General features: G+C 40.7%; 1 protein-coding gene across 1 annotated transcript in view; it reads left to right on the forward strand.

Moving 5' to 3' along the window:
* RNF17 (ring finger protein 17) overlaps positions 1-19,980 on the forward strand; it is a 215,496-nt gene that overhangs the window by 144,923 nt on the left and 50,593 nt on the right. The window contains exons 29-32 of the mRNA XM_030561299.1: positions 376-683; positions 2,620-2,783; positions 9,306-9,425; positions 17,945-18,025. Coding sequence (XP_030417159.1) covers positions 376-683; positions 2,620-2,783; positions 9,306-9,425; positions 17,945-18,025 — 673 coding nt within the window. The remainder of the gene's footprint in view (positions 1-375; positions 684-2,619; positions 2,784-9,305; positions 9,426-17,944; positions 18,026-19,980) is intronic.

The following is a 19,980-nucleotide window of genomic DNA, read 5'->3' on the forward strand; positions in this document are numbered from 1 at the left end:
GTATTTTTAAAAATAAATTACCATAATAATTGAAACTGATGTGATTATATTTTGTTGTTTTGAAAATAAAATATGCAGAATTTTGCAGAATTTAAAAATATTCACAGAATTTTTATTTTATTTTTTGGTGAAGAATTCCCCCTTTATAAACAATTAGCATTTTAAATTTACATGTGATAGAACATATCAGCATCACAATCTAATGTACATTGCAGTTACTTATGCTGATGGAGTAAGTATATTTTGATACCTGTTTTGTTAAAATGAATAGTTATAATTTCAAGCTTCGATCCTTTTTCTTTTTCTTTAGATTATCTTACTCTTTCATGCTTCTGAGTTTTCATCTTTTGGTATATTTTGTGTTGTATCTGACAGAACTCATGAAACTGATATAAGTGATGCAGATCCTGAGAAACCTCTTGAAGTTCCTTTGAAGCAAGAGAGTCCATGCTTAAATGAGCTAATTCCAGAAACTGAATGTACACCACAGTGTTTAGTGCCAGAGAAACAAGTTACTCTTTCTGTTAATGAACCTAAAGAACATGACTCAAAGAAACTAGTGCTTAAGTCAAGAATGGATGGAGCATATAAACCTCCAATTATACCTGACATGAAAGAATTAAAGGCTATAATAAACTGTGTTGGAGATGATGGAACTGTTTATATGGTGCCCAAATCATTAGGTAAGATTTTGAATTGCAGTAAATTCATGTTTTTATGGTTCAGTTGCTAATGCTGAGCTAGGAGGGCAGTATTAGAGTATACATGATCATTGAAGGTGCCATTCTTTGGATGTGACAAGTTCCTTTTGACCATCTGTTACCTGTGGACAGGTAATTTGTAAGTTAAAAGTCCTTGTGACTTTAAAAAAAAAAAAAAGCATGATCATACACACAAAACCCAGAAGGTGACACCCTCTACAAAAGACACATTTCCATTTCTGATTTTTACTGCCCTCTTCACAGTAGTCTTTGAGTGCTTTATATGTGCTATTGGATAGACATAGGTAGTAGCTGCATTTGGGAAAATAAATTAACTTTGTAACACTGCATCTTGAATATCAGGTGAAAATAATCTTAAAGTTTTAGGCCTCTTTGCAAATCCCAGCCTTAAGTAGTTATATGCCCAAATGTCAATGACTTTCAATAGGAGTTAGATGCTTAAATCTTTTAGGTCCCTTTGAAAATTCCAGCCTAATTGACTCAATATCTTTCGTATTTCTAATTAATACTAGTCGATTGCTTATTAGAAATCCATTTTAATCTGCCAGTGTCTAGATAACACTTTGTCTGCTACAAAAAAATTAACCCCTTGGTAGTCTTAATTAATAATTGAACAAAAAGTCTTTAAGATCATATTTGCAGATTACAAAATTAGAAATACAGATTTTATAAAGTAAAGTAAAATTGATAATCCCCCAGACCAGATTTGAGGATTCTGTGTTTCTCTTGCAATAGTTAATATGACTTGTATGTAAAACAATTCAGAGACTTTTTGGAAAAACCGTTAGTGTCAAGTAAGTCTCTAAAATGTCATTTCTACTTCCTCTGGAACTCTTTCTCTTTTTGTTCATTCCTGCTGTCTCACAGTTGAATTTTATCAGCTTCCCCCTCGTTTTATTTGCAATGATATGCAGTCACAAAGATACAGTTACAGAATTAGTTGTTGCATCTGTAATATTCCCTCTTCAACTGCTGCCTTATGTGCCTAAAATTTACTCTGAACACTTTTGGAAACTACAGTGGAGTTGCATCATTGGCGCATTTAACTTATACGATTTTAACTATATGTTCTTGGCAAAACAAAAAGAGAAAAAATAACAATTTAAATACTGTACCTGAAGTGCAGGTGATTCTGCCTGCCATTCCACTCAATGAGCGTTTGACTATATGCAATTTTCTCCTTACACGCTGACTTTTGAACCTAACCCCCACGTAAGATGCGACTCCCCTGTATACCTCTTCAGTTCACCTAGAGTTCTTCTGTATGTTAGGAAGTTCCGCAAGTTTACTGTATTGACTTCTTCGTCATTGAGAACTCTAAGCTCTGTTTGGGAATCAGTTAGACTCTACAAATAAACAAGGAAGCCATCCTAGATTTCTTTCCAACATGATAGAATCCTGGACTGTTTATCCTTATATTCTCAATAATAGCAGTAACTTCCTCAGGGATGTGGTTTTGCAACCCAGACTTCATGTTTTATCTTGATAAAATGTAAATCCTATTTACATTTAATAGCAATTTTTTCTTCTTTTAAGAATTTGTATAACTAAGTATGAAATTGGCTTGGAAGTTATTTCAGCCATTGTCATGAGGTAGTGTTAAATGGTTTAAAATATGGAAAATATATTTTCTGAAATACAACCCCTACAGTTTCCACTATTATTCCAGTACAGTGGAATTAGAAGGACTTGCAATATTTAAGATTCCCAACCTAGTGGAAGATATTTGGAAATTAAAATGTGAAAAGCTATATAGTTTAACCTCTAAATTATTGTTCTACAGCCCCAGCCTAGTATACAGTAACTATATATGTAGTGGTTAAAACAATTATTTGCACCTATAAATCTGAAATCCATTTTTTGAATTTCACTTTCTTTTTACTTAATTCTTGTTCAGAAAATGAACTGAACAAATTGATGACTGATATACAAAATAACTTCAAATGTCTTGGTCTTCTGGAACCATATTGTTGGAAAAAGGAAGACGCTTGTGTTGTAAGAGGATCAGATACCATGTGGTATCGAGGTAAAGTTACAGAAATTGGTGGTGGTACAGTCAGGGTAAGTTTGATTTTTTTTTTTTTTCTTTTATGACAAATGGCAAAAGTGATCGTTCATAAAAGCTCAAGATTGGTCAAAATGGGTCAGATCAATGGTTCATTTAGCCCAATATCCTATCTTCCAACAGTGGCCAGTGCCAGATGCTTCAGAGTGAACATTCAGAACAGGGCAATTATCAAGTGATCCATCCCATGTCATCCAGTCCCAGCTTCTGGCAGTTGGAAGTTTAGGGACCCCGGGGCATGGAGTTGCATCCCTAACCATGTTGGCTAATAGCTACTGATGGACCTATCCTCCATGAACTTATCTTAATTCTTTTTGGAACCCTGTTATACTTTTGGTCTTCACAGCATCCCCTGGCAAGAAATTTCACGGGTTGAGTATGCATTGTGTGAGGAAATACTTGTTTGTTTTAAACCTGCTGCCTATTAATTTCATTGGGTGGCCCCTAGTTCTTGTGTTTATATGAAGGAGTAAATAACACTTACTTTCTCCACACCATTCATGATTTTGTAGATCTTTATCTTGTCTCTCCTTAGTCATCGCTTTTCTAATCTGAACAGTCCCAGTCTTTTTAATCTCTTCTCTTATGTAAGGCATTCCATACCTCTAATCATTTTTGTTGCCCTTTCCTGTACTTTTTCCAGTTCTAATGTACCTGTTTTGAGATGAGGTGAACCAATTGCATGCAGTATTCATGGTGTTGGGTATACCAAGGATTTATGTGGTGGTGTTATGATGATTTATCTAGCCCCTTCATAATGGTTTCTAACATTGTTAGCTTTTTGGACTGCTACTGCACATTAAGCAAAAATGAGTCCGGTGGATTTTGTGGATACAGACTAACATGGCTACCTCCTGATACTTGGCACATCAAGCAGATGTTTTCAGAGAACAAGCCTCGATGACGCCAAGATCTTTCTTGAGTGGTAACAGCTAATTTAGACCCGATCCTTTTGTATGTGTATTTGGAATTATATTTTTCCAGTATATATTACTTTGCACTAGTAAGCACTGAATATCATCTGCCATTTTGTTGCCAGTCACCTCCCCTTCCCCATTCCTCTTCAGGGAGCCTTCTCATGAGCTTTTACAAAGGCAAGAGGTGGACTCTCTCCTCCATCTAGGAGCAGAAGAACTGGTTCCTTTCCCTTGCAGGGGCAGAGGGTTCTACTCAGTACTTCCTAGTACCAAAGAAGGATGGCAGTTGGAAGCCAATCTTCAATCTAAGACAGCTGAACAAGTTTGTGAAACCCCAAAAGTTCAGGATGGTGGTTGGCTACTATAATTACTTAAGTAGAGGAAGGGGACTGATTTTCATCCCTCCACCTACAAGACTCCTATATCCATATAAATATACACCCATCATACTGGAAATACCTATGATTTATCATAGACCAAGATCATTTCCAGTACCAAGTGCTCAGTTTATCCTTGGAACCTAAGAATATCTTTGAAGATTCTAGTAGTAGTTGCAGCTTACCTGCGGAAGGGAGTAATTCTTCCAGTATCTCAAAGACCATTCTTTCAAGGCTGCTCAAAGACCAAGTCACTGTTATCAACCCAGAAGGCTCTTGTTCTGTTTCATGTGTTGGGTCTGCAGCTGAATGTAAAGAAATCCACATTAGTACCAGTGCAAAGGATACAGTTTATAGAGGCGTATCTGGACTCCATGACAGCCAGAGAGTACCTCCCTTTAGACAGATTTGTGACTCTTTCAGGACTGGTAGGGGCAATTCAGAGGAGCTCTCAAACCACAATAAGGATCTATCTTCAACTCTTGGGCCATATGACAACTTGTACCATTGTGATCAATCCATGCAAGGTTGTGCTCTGCTGCTTCCCAGGTTGGTTAGGAATTGTCTTTTCTATGACAGGAATGCTTTGACAGTGTACTTAATGAACTCTCTAAACTAGTGGAAGGAGCAACTCCATATCTGTGCAGGTGTCCGTTTCTGTCACTCAGCTCTATCAGTAAAAAGAACAGGAGTACTTGTAGCACCTTAGAGACTAACAAATTTATTTGAGCATAAGCTTTCATAGGCTACAGCCCACTTCATCAGATGCATAGACTAAAACATACAGCAAGAAGAAGTTTATACATACAGAGAACATGAAAAGGTGGAAGTAGCCATACCAACTGTAAGAGGCCAATCAATTGAGATGAGCTATCAGCAGCAAGAGGAAAAAAAACTTTGAAGTGATAATTGAGATGACCCATAGAAAGTGTGAGGATACTTAACATGGGGAAATGGTTTCAATTAGTGTAATGCATTCTGATTAGTGTGGGGTGCCCACCTCAACATCATCTTGGTTCAGGGCAGATGGATAGTCCCATGAAACCAATCTCCACATCAAGCTTTTGGAGCTCAGGGCAGTCAGGAATCCTTCCCTTCATCTCCTGCCCCTCATTAGGAACAAAACAATCAAGGCCATGATGAACAATATGTTCTGCAAGTTTTACATCAACAAGTGGAGAGGAGCAAGATCTGCATTCTTATGTGCTGAAGCTACAAAGCTTTAGCCACCACATCCAGATTTCAGCAGTCTGCTTTCCCGGCATCTGGCACACCATTTATGCCCTCAACAGACACTTCTCCCATGACTACAAATGGGAGCTGGACCCTTAGGTTCTCCATAGCATATTTCAGAGTTAAGGACGGCCAGAGATCCATCTTTTCATCGCCTTTGAAAACAGGAAATGCCTTCTCTTCTATTAAAGGGGGACTTTGGGTCACTGCTCCCTGGGGGATGTCTTGCTTCTGCTGTGGCAGAAAAGTAGATTCTGTGCCTTCCCCCAGTGCCCTTAATTCTAGAGCACTGAACAAGATCAGGTAGGATGACGTCAGAGTTATCCTCATAGTACCTACCTGGATGAGACAAGCTTGATACCCTTACCTGCATCAGCTGTGTCCAGCTGTTGATCAAGCACCGGACCATTCCTTTTATCTTGTCTCAGGATGCAGGTCACACTACACCCCAGCCTGGCAGTTCTGTGCCTCAGGGTGTGGATCCGGGATGGTTCTTGGGTATATAGATTTCCTGCTCTATGGCGGTACAGCTAGTGTTATTAAACAGTAGAATAACATCATTTCTCCCTACTTACCAACAGAAATGGAAGAGATTGTCCACTGGTGTGGTCATCAGTGTTGGTTGATGTTTGGCTACATGCATTCCCTCTGTATGCCTCCCCCGCACTTCGCAGGTAGCTGGCACAGCAGACCTTGAGACCACAAGATCCATTAAGGCATGAAGGCACACCATCAGGTTTACTGTTGACTAAGTACAGTAATAGCACCTGGCAGTCTCTGAGGATACTAAGTCATGTATGCCTGTGACAATGGATGCAGCTCAGTAAATGGTGGGGCTTTCCATTCCTCCCTCAGCTGGCCAGAAACACTCCCTCTGAAATATCTCTTTATACACAAATACAAACAAGTTACGTATTATCCCTCTAACGTATCCAGGTGCCACCATCTGACATACCTATGTGCCACCCATCACCTTGTTCATGTTGGTTCGATCAAAACGTGTCTATCCATCATGCTGTCATCCGGACCTTGTCTTTAAGATGGGTCAGTGTGTTCCTGTTATATCTGGGGGAGAGCGGGTTGTACCATACTTGGTATCGGGGTGTTCTGGTACCATCCTTCCGGAATGTATTTTTGTGAGTGTCCTGTGCCTAGTCTTTCTTAGGAAAGTATATGTTTTTGCAATACCAGCTCTGTTCTTGCCAGGCTCTGTGAGTGTGTACGCAGGCAGAGTCTAACTCCTGCTTACAGGCTGTCTCTTGCTGACCTTGCTTTATATTAGCAAAACTTTGACTACTACTTTAGCCCAGGCCTCATACAAGCCCACTGATACAAGGGCTTATGTATCAGGCTCTCTTCCTACTACAGTCAGTACCTGCGTCCAGAATCAATTCCCCTTTCATTCATCCTAAGCTACTTTCAGGATCTGAAGACATCTAGATTATCCATCCATTCGGTCAAGGTACACCTGGCTGCCATATCCGCCTTTCAAGTTGAGGAATTCTCCATTTTTGCTTACCCAGTGCCATCCAGATTTATTAGGGGTCTGGGTAATACCTTCCCCCACATTAGTACTCCACTCCATCTTGGGACCTGTGATGTGGCGTTCACGCCCCACAAGGCCTGAAAGGTTTAAAATGGCTAAGTGGGTCATTTAACTGCCTGGACTGCATCTGGAGAAAGAGACAGGTAGCAGGGTTTTAAGCAGAACAGGCTCAGCTGGGCAGGAAGAGGTGGGTCCTATATAAGCCTGGAAGCTGGCAACAAGCACTCCCTGGGAGAAGGGAGGTGTGTCTGGAGCAAGAAGCCTGCAGTTACTCCCTGGGATGATGGGAAAGAGACCACTGAGGGAGGGGGAGAGCACATTCAGCCAGATCGCAGGCAACGTCTGCTGAATTTTTGAAGAATGTCCCAGTATCTGAGATATGTATAACCACTGCCTGGTCTTCAAACCATACATTTTTAAAACATTATGCTCTGCTCCATATCATCAGATCTGATGCACCACTTGGCTTGGCAGCACTATCTTTGATTCTAGATCCTGTTCCAAAGCCTCCCCCTCCCCCTTACTTCTAGGGATACTGCTCAGAAGTCATGTGAAGTGGAGCACTTGTAGGGTCACTACTTGAAGAAGGAGGAAATGTTACTCACTCTGTGCAGTAATTGAAGTTCTTTGGGATGTATCCCCCTTTGGGTGCTCCACCACCCAGCCTCCTTCCCCTTTTTTTGGTTGCTCTCTAGAGCAGTGGTTCTCAGTCAGGGATGTGTGTACCCTTGTGGGTACGCCAAGGTCTTCCAGGGGTACATCAGCTTATCTAGGTATTTGCCTAATTTTACAACAGACTATAATAAAAAGCACAAGCAAAGTCAGTGCAAACTAAAATTTCATACCATGACTTTATACTGCTCTATGTAGTATACATTGAAGTGTAAGTATAATATTATTATCCCAATTGATTCATTTTATAATTATATAGAAAAAGTGAGAAAGTAAGCAATTTTTCAGTACTAGTGTGCTGTGACACTTTTGTATTTTTGTCTGATTTTGTAAGCAGGTAGTTTTTAAGTGAGGTGAAACTTCTGGGGGTATGTAAGACAAATCAGACTCCTGAAAGGGGTACAGTAGTCTGGAAAGGTTGAGAGCTACTGCTCTAGGTGGTGACTGAGTAGAGAAGGAACTGAAGGTGGTTCACCCACACAGCCTTGTGTAGCCTCAATGTATGTCATGAGGAAGCATAAGATAGGTGCATGGGCCGAATGAACTGCTAGCTAGAAATCTACAATTAAGAGCATGAGAGACATATATGAATCTGAAATGGATCACTCATAAGGGGACACCTCTTGAAGAACTACAGTTATTGCACAGGGTGAGTAATACTTCCTTTTCTGATTTTGCTGGCAATAGTAAAACAGCTCTCCTAAGAGCATAGAAACTTTGTAGTTATGACTTACTTATGGATTTCATCCTCTCTTGAATGTGGTCACCTTTTCAAAATAAGTAATCTTTTTTTAAAAAGTTAAATGTTTCATAATGATCACATGCTGAATGAATTGCTGATATTACTATTATGTTTGTTTATGTTCTCCAAGTAGGCATGTTCCTTTTATCTGACCCCCTGCCTTTTGGCATGACTCTTTGTCTTAATGATAGTTTGCCTGAACTATCTATTCAGTTCTTCTTCAAGCATTTATCCTTGTGTATAATGTACTTCAGGTTGTACATATATTCCATGTGCCCGGGGCTGGAGAACTTTCTTTAGCAGTGTCTGTGGTCCATCATGCATGCACCCCCACTCTGCTCATGTTCTGCACCAAGGGAATAAAGGCTGCCAGACTGCTACCATCTTAGTTCTTTATTACTGTTCCTGCTTTAGGACAGAGCTTCCTTGTCCATGCTGACTTTTTCCAACTTCACACTGTAAATAGTTATTAAAATTGTTAAAGCCTCTTAGTTCTGAGTACAGTTAGGAACTAGCTTACGAGGGGTCTGGTTCCTTATCTTGCCCCACTCCCAAAACAGCTCTGCTGGGAAATTGTTACCGTATGCTCCTCATTCCCCCGACCCTCTGGTAGCTAAGGGGAGTATGCTAGCGATCCCTAGCTTTAAAAGCTACAATAAGTGCCACAAGTTGATTCTGATCAGACTACAACACCTGTTTATAGTACTCAGGGGAAGTACATGTCCCTTCCAAGGGCAGAATCTGCAGGTCATTCCTGAGTAAGTCTGAACAGTAGGAAATTTAGGTTTTGTAAATTTCTCAAGGAGGGATCCATGAAAGCAGGAACAATTGTCTGGGGAGATTCCCCCTTTATGTCAACTTGAAGAAGGTATGGGTGGCCCTTGTTCTTTGATCCCAATCTAGCCCCATCTTCAGCTCTGAGACACCGTGTGTTTTTAGAGAAAAGAAATTGACTGTTTACCAGAGAGTGATTTTTTTTCTAAGAAGCAGCATTTTTAGAAAAGTAATTTTTCATTTTATTTGTTATATAGGTGCTATACGTGGACTATGGCTATATTGAGAAGATCCCTGAGTGTCATCTCTATCCAGTTGTGTTGTATGCTGACATACCGACATTTTGCATACCATGTCAGCTCTATAAAATAGTGCCAGTGAGTAAACACTAAATTTGAAGACTTTTGGTAGTTACTAAAATTAATATACTAATTAGTATTACATGGAATAAAGGATACTCTTGTACATCTAGCCAGTATTTGGGAATTCAATTTTGAGTTCAAAGTGATAGTTTGTAGTGTCAGATATTCACTTATAAGAATGAAATTCTTGACTTTTGTTTTCTGTATTCTAAATATGTAATTTAAGAGCAGTTTTGTAATTATTTTGTATTCACAGGCTGCCTAAAAACAGAAAGAGTGTGAATGATTCATTTAATAGTAGGATTGGAAAACAAAATAGTTTAGTTTAAAGCAATTCTGTAATCTGTTGCAATCTATATAAAACAAATGAGTTCAAAAAATTGGGCTCTTAAGCTAGCAACCATATGGAAGGACAGCTGAAATCAATAATATACAGCGCCTCTCTTGCTGTCTTCTTATTCTCCATCCCCTCCACCCATATCCCCCCTCCCCCATGCATATTCTTTTATTCTACACATTTGGGACTAGATTTTCTTAATTAGGCACATCCACAATTGCACGCATAATCATGGTAATTTGTTGGAGCTGGCCAGAAAATGACACTTGCGTTTCACACCTTTTTAGGTATTGACATTTATTTTCATTCCCTTTTTCTGAAATGGAAGTGTCAAAATATCTCGTTTTGGACTGAAAAAGGTCAGGTTTTCAGCTCAGGTCTGAAAGTGATCTGATATATCTGCTTTGATGAAAAATGTTTCAAAGATCTTCCAACCAGCTTGATTATGCATGTAAATAAGTGATTACATATATATGTATTTTTCTCATGTACAGTTACAGGCACTGTCAAACACATTTCACCCCAGTTGTCCCAAAGACCTCTAGTGAATTATCTCATGAGCTGAACATCAGAAAGAGGAATGCAATTTAAGTCAGCTGGTCTTCATAATTTTTATATTTCCAAAGTTAAGAATGAAGCCTGTTTATATCAGCAAGATAAAATAAACACAATAAAACTGTTTATAACAATTATTGTATATAATAAGACTAAATCTAAATATAAATGCATAAATATTACTAAATCTTCATGCACTATTGGGGAGGATGTTTGTTCTCGTCGCCTTTCTTTGTTCTCTGTCCACTTTCTTCTTGGTCTAACCCATTGCTTTCACTCCACTGTCTTCCAGCTGTCAAAAGAAAGTACAGCACAGTGACCATAACTTCTGTTTCAGGGCCCCCTAATTCTTCATAGAGTGCTTGTCCATATGTGTTTCACTCTTGGTGTACATGTGTCCCGTGCACTAGAAACTGGAGTCTTTTGGATAAATGTGAACATTGTACCCTAATCATATGTCTACACAGCCCCCAGGAGCAAGCCTCCCAGCCCAGGTCAATATAGTTGGGGTAGCAGGGCTCACACTTGTGCTCTAAAAATAGCTGTACGTATTGACAGTGGTTTCAAGTTGTGGCTGGGGCTGAGCTTTAGAGCCCAAGCTGCAGCCGGAGCCCCAACTTAAAGCTTGTCTGTACAGATATTTTTAGAGCATCATTTTAGAACCTGAGGCCTGCTGGCCTGAACTGATCAACCTAGGTTGGAGGCTTGCTGCCATGGGCTATGTAGACATACCCTGTGTCCTTATACTCCCATACTGAGGGCATAAAGGGCAGACCAATCCCAGTGATCACTCAGTTCCTTCTCACTGCCTGAGACTGCGAGATTGAGCTCTTCAGTATCCACACCTTTACTCTTCACTGTCTTATCTGTAAATAAAGTGTGTACTTATTAATATTAGATAGAGTAGCTGTCTGTTGGCAGTCTAATAGTTTTATTTCTTTCGGAAGTGTTACTTCATTATTGCTTTTGTTTTATTCTTCAATCGTAGTTTCCCAGTACTGAGGTTTCATAATGTCCCACCCTAAGTCAGTCTCCTGAGACTTGTGTGGTGGCCCATTTTGTGATGTGGCAATTCCAATATTTGATGGATACACAAGATGCTTTCTCTTGTTTAGGGAAAACATATATTCCTGATAAATACACAGTGTGAGAGTAGTTTTTCTAAAATTACCTTGAAAATTTGTGAGGCATATTCTAAAGAAATTTTTGTTAGGCCACTCTATGGCCCTCTGATCTGAGCAGGGAAAACCCCCTCAAGTTCTATCCAGTCCAGGAGTGTCCCTGTCAGCTCTGGATCCACTAGCTCCTGGAACACATCTACAAACACTGATGGCTTTGAACTCAGGTAGTGCTGAAAAACCTAAGTCCTTAAATAAAAAGGAGCGTCACTTTCTTTGGGAAGAGCAGGGGCAAATCCCCGCTGGGAGATTCCAATAAGAGGATGTCTAAGTCATCTCACTGCTCCTGCTCTACGGTGACTCCACCACCCAAACTGGGTACCACGGGAGCTCTGAGGGTGCATTGACCCTCTGGAATCAAAATCGACTGTCTCCAGCACCAGGGCCAAGGCTTCAGTTATCGCCTCAGCACTGAACATCATGTCAGTGATGATCATTGTAGTGCCGGCCTTGTCAGTTCTTGATGCTACTCACTTCCGCACTAGATGCATCTACTAGGTATATTGGCACTCTTACGCTCCATTCTTGCTTCTCCTGCATCAAGGTTCACAGCTCTGCCCTTCTTGTTACCTAGGAAGTACGTGATATCAAAGGACCTGAAAACTGATGCATTCTATCTCAAAGGCACCAACAGCCTCACTGAGGCTAATGTCATGTAGGAGCACTATACATCTTAGTACTCAAGCTTCAGCAGTCCCCCTACAATGTGCATTTTCATCTTATGACTCACAACACAGTGGGGAAGGATGCCCTATTTATTCCTCAAGGGGGCCCTTATGGTCTGAAAAGAGAGGAGAGGGCTTCATTTGGGTCTAGGTCTCTTAGGGAAATGGGGGGATGAGAATAATATCCTAGACATCACACTGCTGCACCACCGCTTAGCAAGAGATCCTTTTTTCCTACTCCGTGTCAGGAATCTAGGATGTCTCAAAATTCAATACATGAACCTGAACCCTGTGAGGAATTTTTTGAGCAGCAGCACACTTAACTAGAGGATCATTTAATGCCAGCAGCTGTTTCATCCTCTTTCCCAGATGCAGCAGTGGTCCCAACCGAACTGAGTGAATACAAGAGCTTTCAGGACCTGTTCAGACAAATAGCTGATTCTCAAAATACCAGTTGAAGAGGTACAAGAATCCTGTCCTAAACTCTTGGATATTCTCCATTCATGGCACTGCCTATTAACGAGACAGCTATAACCTGGTGAACACTCTGTGCTGTAAAGAGACTAAATAGAAAGACTCTGTATTGTAATGGTTCTATCTTACCTGAAATCTTAATTACTTCCTGCATGCTGAATATATGGAAGCCTGCAGAAGTATGCATCCTGAGGGTTGAGAGTCGCAAACCATTCGTGTGGATCTAAAGATGAATTATAGAGGCCAGTGTTACCCTCCTGAATTTGAAGCAACAGATTGAAGGTGTTGAGTCCCTTCAAGTACAGAATTGAATGCCACCCTACCTTCTTCAATATTAGGCAGTAACTCGGACGGAAACCTTTTTCCTCTGTATAGGATAGGAACATCTTGTGTATCTTGGAACTGTAGAGGTGACTCCACCACCTGTTGTAACAGCCTTTCCTGAGGTGTCCCTCAAAATGGATGGGGAAGGTGAGATTGGGAATACTTGCTTTTGTGATTCACTGCTTGCTACTTCCCATGAGTAATGAATGAGGAGAGAAGCTGTGCAACAGATTGCGTAATCCCTTAGTTGATCATTTCTTTCTGTTGGTAGCTTTTCTTAGAATACAACTCACCCTAATCATATAAATGACCAGAATATGGGCTGACATTTTTGTTCAGAGGGAGACTTAGATATGTATTGTCTGATGCATAGTTGAATACATTATACCAAGGTGTCTTAATGCTGATAATTGGTTGCTGGAGTGTTTCTACAGCTGTGGAGGAACTCTTCTGGTGGCCTGAGCTCAAGGGTGAAGCCAAGTCCCAGAGCCTCCACCAATAACATTGGACGGCCTCTGAATTCCACCTTTGGGGGCCATTAGGAATGAATTTGGAGAGAAGCTGCTAACAGAAACTTATCAGATAACAAATTTCTCATTGTTTGGGCAGGTAAGCTCTGGCTGTTGTTAAGTCTATCCAGTCTTGCCAGTCAGCCTCAAAAAGATCCACATACAACTGTTTGGACTTTTCTGGGTCTCCTTGGACACATGGCTTCCTGCCCATTAGTCATGCAGAATGTAAGTTTACACTTGCGTTGTGTGCAGGGTTGACTAGAGTCTGCATACATACTGAGAAAGCATGTTATGGATATGTCTCTGATGATCGCTCACAAATCTTATATCACTAAATTGGTGGAAAAACCTCAATTTGATGTACAAGGTTGTACCCTTTTCTCCACCCCTCTCAGTAAGACTTTGGTGACAAATGAGTTCCTCTTGGGATGGGGAATGGAATGCACCTGGACCACCATCAGACACAAGACCAATGGACTTGCAAGGAGACTGAACTGTTCATAAATATATTAGAGCTCAGAGCAGTTCACAGAGCCTGTGCTGTCTTCCTACTGTTGATTAAAGGATTGACTTACCAGTTGGTGACCAAGACCATTGCTATGCTTTATACAAACAGGTAGGGAAGAACATGCTCATCTCTGCTGTGTCAGGATGCATTTCAGCTATAGAACCAGTGCATATTGCATCATATATCTCAGAGCAATACATCTCCTCAGTCTGCAAAGTGCTGTAGCAGACCATGGGTGGATGATCAAAGATTCGGTTGTACACAGTTTATATTCCGGGAATGGGGTCATCGATCATTAGAACTGCTTGTAATAAACAACAAAAAGTGTCTCGGTTTCTGTTCCAGATAATTCCCAGGGTATTTGGAAAGAACAGACAAGGTGCTGCAGGATCATCATGATAGGGACTGCATAGTCCAGGCAGTTTTGGTACCTAGGATTGAACCTATTGTTTTGTCCACCAAAACCTTTACTACTTCTACCAGATTTGATATCTCAAGACAAAAGGAACATTTTGCATCCAAACCCAGTCTCTCTTTATCTCTCAGCCTGGCTGCTGGATCGATGTCATTCATAAAAGATTTTGTTCTTTGGACGTCCAAAATATTTTGATACAAAGTAGGAAACAAACCTATGCAGCTGAATGGAAGAGATGAGGGATTTGGTGTGAACAGTGTCACTTGCAACCCATTGACTTATTTTTAACTAGCTTTGGAATATTTACTTCACTGAAGAACTCTGGATTGTTAAACAGCCCTCAGAGTGCACCTGGCAGCCATTTCTGCATACCATTCTCCTATCAAGAATAGGTTTTTTCCCCCATCTCATTATGGTTAAATACCATAAGTACCTAGTTTGGGTTTTTCCACCAGTAACAAAACCTCCCTCCGCATGGGATCTTCATTGATTTTGACAGGCTTAATTGGATCCTCATATGAACCCTTGGCAACTTGTTCCTTGCCATGCTTGTCTATGAAGACTTCCTTTTTTATAGCAATTGTACATCTGTCAGAAGTAGTGTGTAAATACAGACTTTCACAGAGAGACCTCCCTGTACAGTATCATTCAGACTTCATCTCAAGTTCTTACTCAAGTAGTTAAACTTTCATTTATGCCAAATGATCCACCCACCAATATATTCCCTAAACCATATTCTAATCAAGGAGAGGTTAGGCTGCATACTTTAGATGCTCACAAGACCTCTTTTCTTTTATTTGCAGAGGACCAAATCTTTCAGATAGTTGCCTAAACTTATTCTTGCATTGCTGATTATCAACCCAAAGGCTATTCAAATGGGTTTTGGGTTGTATTAAAATCTCTTACAAACTAGTTAGTCTAGATCCACCATCTCAGCACCCATCTCCCTCGCATCAGATCACTGCTTTCTAGTCACAAGAGTGGAAAAAAAAATATATATATATATATATGTGAAAAAAATGGATGAGCATTCGAAGAAAGGAAGAAGTTGCTTATATTATTACAGTAACTGGAATATTTTGAGATGTGTTGTCTATATGTAGTCCATGAACCATCTTTCTTCCCTGCTGCTATGGAATCCTATAAAACCTGGATTCCACAGTGGCGAAGTAATTGAGTGGCAGTTGGGCCTACTGTCACCTTAATGGCCTTGGTACAGGAGCATGAAGATACATAGGGTACATGTGCAGCCCTAATGTACACTGCTGGTCAAAAGAATCAGATCTTGTGTGCCTGGGGTCCATGCACTCCAACAGTAGAGTATGTATGGACAACACATCCCTAAGAACTCCAGTTACTGTAAGGTAGAGGTAACTTTTTTAATAACATGTTCCTACAGCATACAAATAGGTAGCAATACAAAATATATAGGGAAAACATTCATAAATGGCTTTTTATTAGGTTAAAAAAAAAGTTTGCATTCTGAATGGTCTCTGCATCTCATGACTGCAGAATATACAGTATTCTGTAGAATTTAGCACTGCTGTGCCAAGGAGTTCAGATCTAGTTTGCCACTACTGACTGAAAGATATAGCCAGTTGTTTGACTGCATTTGTGGTTCATTATTAAAAATTGGTCAGGAGACCAAATAATTACGTTTATTCAACTTTATTGTCTAAAGACAAAACAATATAGTACAAAAAGGAGGACATACCTACCCTCCTTCTGGGAAGCAGTTTTTAGATTGCTGCACATTCAGCTTACCCAGAAGGTGTGCTTTGTTGACCTGAATTTGATGGGTTAGCTTTTATGGCTCGCCACTGATTGCATCTGAGCAGAAGATTTATAGATTCTTATCAAATTCAGACTACCAAGTTCAAGAACTCAGAGAGTTCTCTAAATCAGGAGAGGACTCTTGGGGTGCTTGGCAAGAACGCGTACACTGACGACAATACCAAATTGATAAAATCTTTGACATTAATATAATAAGAAATGCAATGAAACTTATAACTGCAAAACATTAAAAGAATTCCAAAACTCCTGGTGCGAACATTTCTGTTATAAGTACCTTAGCCTAACATATTCACACCCTTCCTTGAGAGCCCGAAAATAGGAGGTGAAGGACTAGCCTCACTCCTAGCATACTCGATTACGTGAAGGTGTTGGCTTCCTCAGTGGTTAGGAATGCTGAGTAGTTATATTATACTGCACAAGCTGCGCTGATAGCATGATAGAAGATAGAAAAGATCTAAGAAGAACAACTTAGTTTAAGAGCTTAAGACCCTAAGAAGTTGTTAAGAAGAAGAAAAAAACTAACTCCAAAGCAGGTACAAGAAGAAGGTTTAAGAAAAGGATTCCCTTACAAGATATTTTATAGGATCCTGACCTATGTAATTCAGGCCCAACCTACTATGCCCAAAACTTATTTCTATACCCTAAGAAATTTGTGGGTACCCTTCTCCTATAGGTTAGTGGTTTATTAAACTTACTTTCTAAATATATTAAGAATTATCTCACTCCAAAACTGCCAGCATAGGCTCTCTTGATGACCTCCAAATTGTGATGTACCCTGCAGTTAGCAACCGATTGTAGAAGCCAGATAAACCTGTGATGTGATGTGGATAGTTCTTCCCTTTGGTTCCCCAAAGTTCAGGAACCATTCTTATCTGTGCCAAAGGTTGCCAGCTTTTATGCTGACATATTTATAACTACTTCTACATTTTGCTATATAGCAGATCTTACCGAATCTTACAAGCCAGTAGGCTTCTTGCATTTCAGTAAACACATGCCTCAACGCATCCTAAAGTCCAAGGAATTAGTACTAATAAAATATAAGAATAAAATGGATTAATTTCAGAAAACGAAACACATGAATTGATACTGCTGGCTGGAATAGTAGGATATGATAGCAAAATAATCCTACGGGGTACAGCTTCAAAGATACACATTTCAGCTAGTAGTATTTACAGTATGGTTTTGCAAGTTACAAAACTCTTTACACATCAGTTAAAGTTTAATCCACAAGTTTGTGCCATCTTTGTCCTTGGTACCTCCCTATGGTTTCCCATACCTCGTTTTGAATATTACTTTACAAGTTGATGAGCCATGTAAGTAGTCCCTAACTGTACTTGGTACAAAGTGTTCATGCAGCTTTGCTTTGACAAATATTCTATTTTCTAATGTCAAAACTAAATTCAGCTTTGCAAAAATGTTGTGGGAAGATTGACGTGGGTGGAAAGAATTGTGGGAAGAATATAATTCATTCATTTAACGTAACTTCCCACTGTCCACTTATGTATAATGTGTATTATATTAATACCATGTACATAATATCTATTAATGTGATGTACTCTACGACTAATATATGGTTATTGGCTAATACCACATAGTGCACAAACTTTTAACTGTAGGAAGAGAGTCAAATAGGATTGGGGTTGTATGAAGTAGACATTTGTATTATAGAATATTATGGTGAAAATATATACTGAGCACATGATTTAGTGCACTGTGCTTGTTGATCTTTAGAAGTGTTTGAGTTTTTTGTGTTTTTCCCTCTCACTAAATAGGTTGGAAATTTTTGGCAGCAGGATGCTGTAGAACTCCTTCAGGAACTACTGACAAAGAGAGTTGTTGAAATACATCTTCTGGTAACTTAACTTATGTTCAGACATAAGGAATAAAACTCTAAATGTGTTTTCCCTTTAATATATATTAGGCATACTTGATGGAAGGAATAAAACTAGTTGATTTTCCTGAACAAAGTAACTCCTACCTGGCTCAGGAGATACATTTGTCACAGGTAGCATAACGAGAGCACGTTACGTGATCTCTCCTTTAACTGTGACTCCTGTCACAATTTTTAGGCCTTCAGTGTTAACTTTTAAAGGTACTAACGTTTTATTTATGTGGCTGTTACCACTGACTTTTACGAGTCCTTTGTACCTTCATGTACCAACATTAGAACCCCTCCTTAACTTATGAGTAAGGCTACGATTCTGTCACAGAGGCCACAGATTCCATGATTTTTCGCGATCTTTGTGACAGCTGCAGTAGCCCCAAGGTCGGCTGCACCAGCCGCTGCTTGAGAGAACTTGAGCAGCAGCCGGTGTGACTGGCCCCAGGGAGAGCTGGAGCAGTGATCCTGGGAGCAGCCCCAGGGAGTGCCCAAGCAGCAGACCGGTGTGACTGGCCTCAGGGAGCTCCAGAGTAGTGGTCCTGGTGCCAGCTGCACCGGCCACTGCTGGAGTGGCCTCAGGACCAGCCACTTGGGCAATCACTGGGGCTAGCCACACTGGCTGCTGCTTGGGCAGTCCTGGTCAGCTGGGCCTGGGGTGCGCCTGAAAAGCAGACGGTGGAGCTGGCCCCAGGGAGCGCCAGAGCAGTAGTAGTCCAAGGAGCACCTGGGCATCAGTCCTGTGGGCTGCCCCGGGACTGGCTGCTACTGGAGTGGCCCCGGGGCCAACCACTTGGTTTGCTTCTTGGCCACTCCCTGTGTGGCTGACCCCAGGGAGTTCCTGAGCAGTGGTTCCGAGGGCGGCGCTGGAGGCCATCAGGAGAGCAGTCCTCAGGTCTTTGGAGCACTGGGCCACCAGGTACAGTCAGCCCCCCACCGCTGGAGCAGGGGGCCCCCAGATCAAAGGGGCCTCAGGAACAGAGATTTAGTCATGAGTATTTTTAGTAAAAGTCATGGACAGGCCACAGGCTGTGAATTTTTGTTTGTTACCCATGACCTGTCCATGACTTTTACTAAAAATACGCATGTCTAAATCTTAGCCTTACTCATCAGTTAATGTTAAGATGAAATATCATCTTGCTTAAATATATTTTAATACTATTTGAAAAATTAAACACATTGCCATTTCAAATCACCTGTGACATACTTAGGCATCTTGAGAAGTATAAATTGAGATATGAGAGTGAAATGCTGGCTCATTCTCAGACAGGCAGTGTCTGAATGCCATTGCGTGGTGGGTATTTGCACACAGAGAACCAGACCTTTGTTGGAAGGAAGGAGGCCATATTTTCAATGCTGCCATCCCAACAGCAGATAGAGGTAGAATCCATGTTGATTTCCTTATTTTCTTTAACATGTATACTGCCAACTCTATCAGTGTGTAATGGGGTTAGGCTATTGCGGTGGTTGAAAGAAACACGACTTTGAATTCTTCTTTGAGTGATGGTCCCTATTCGTATTCCAAATGTGGGTGCGCATGTGCCCCATGAGCCGGAAGTTTTCAGCAGCAGTTCCATTGACCCGCATGTGCATCATATGTTTGCCTCATGCTCCAGGTTGAGGTTATAAGAGGTTGTGCGGGGCGACACTCCTTCAGTTCCTTCTTACAGCGCATGTTCAGAGTCAGAATTCTCTGTCCTCTGTGGTTGTAGCCTGACTACAAGAACACTCCACCAGAAGGTTATCTTCATAGAGGCAGTTCTCTGATCTCAGTCACATGGTAGATGTGAGTCTTCCTCACAGCCTTTTACATCTAAGCGCTGTGGGTCAAAGAAGCAGGCTGCAGACCCGTCTCACAAATCTTCTAAGAAGAAGGCAGGAATCCCCCCACAGCGAGCCTCGAGATAGCGGCAAGCAATCACCATCTCG

Source organism: Gopherus evgoodei, chromosome 1 (genome assembly GCF_007399415.2).
Source record: "Gopherus evgoodei ecotype Sinaloan lineage chromosome 1, rGopEvg1_v1.p, whole genome shotgun sequence".
Taxonomy (NCBI): domain Eukaryota; kingdom Metazoa; phylum Chordata; order Testudines; family Testudinidae; genus Gopherus; species Gopherus evgoodei.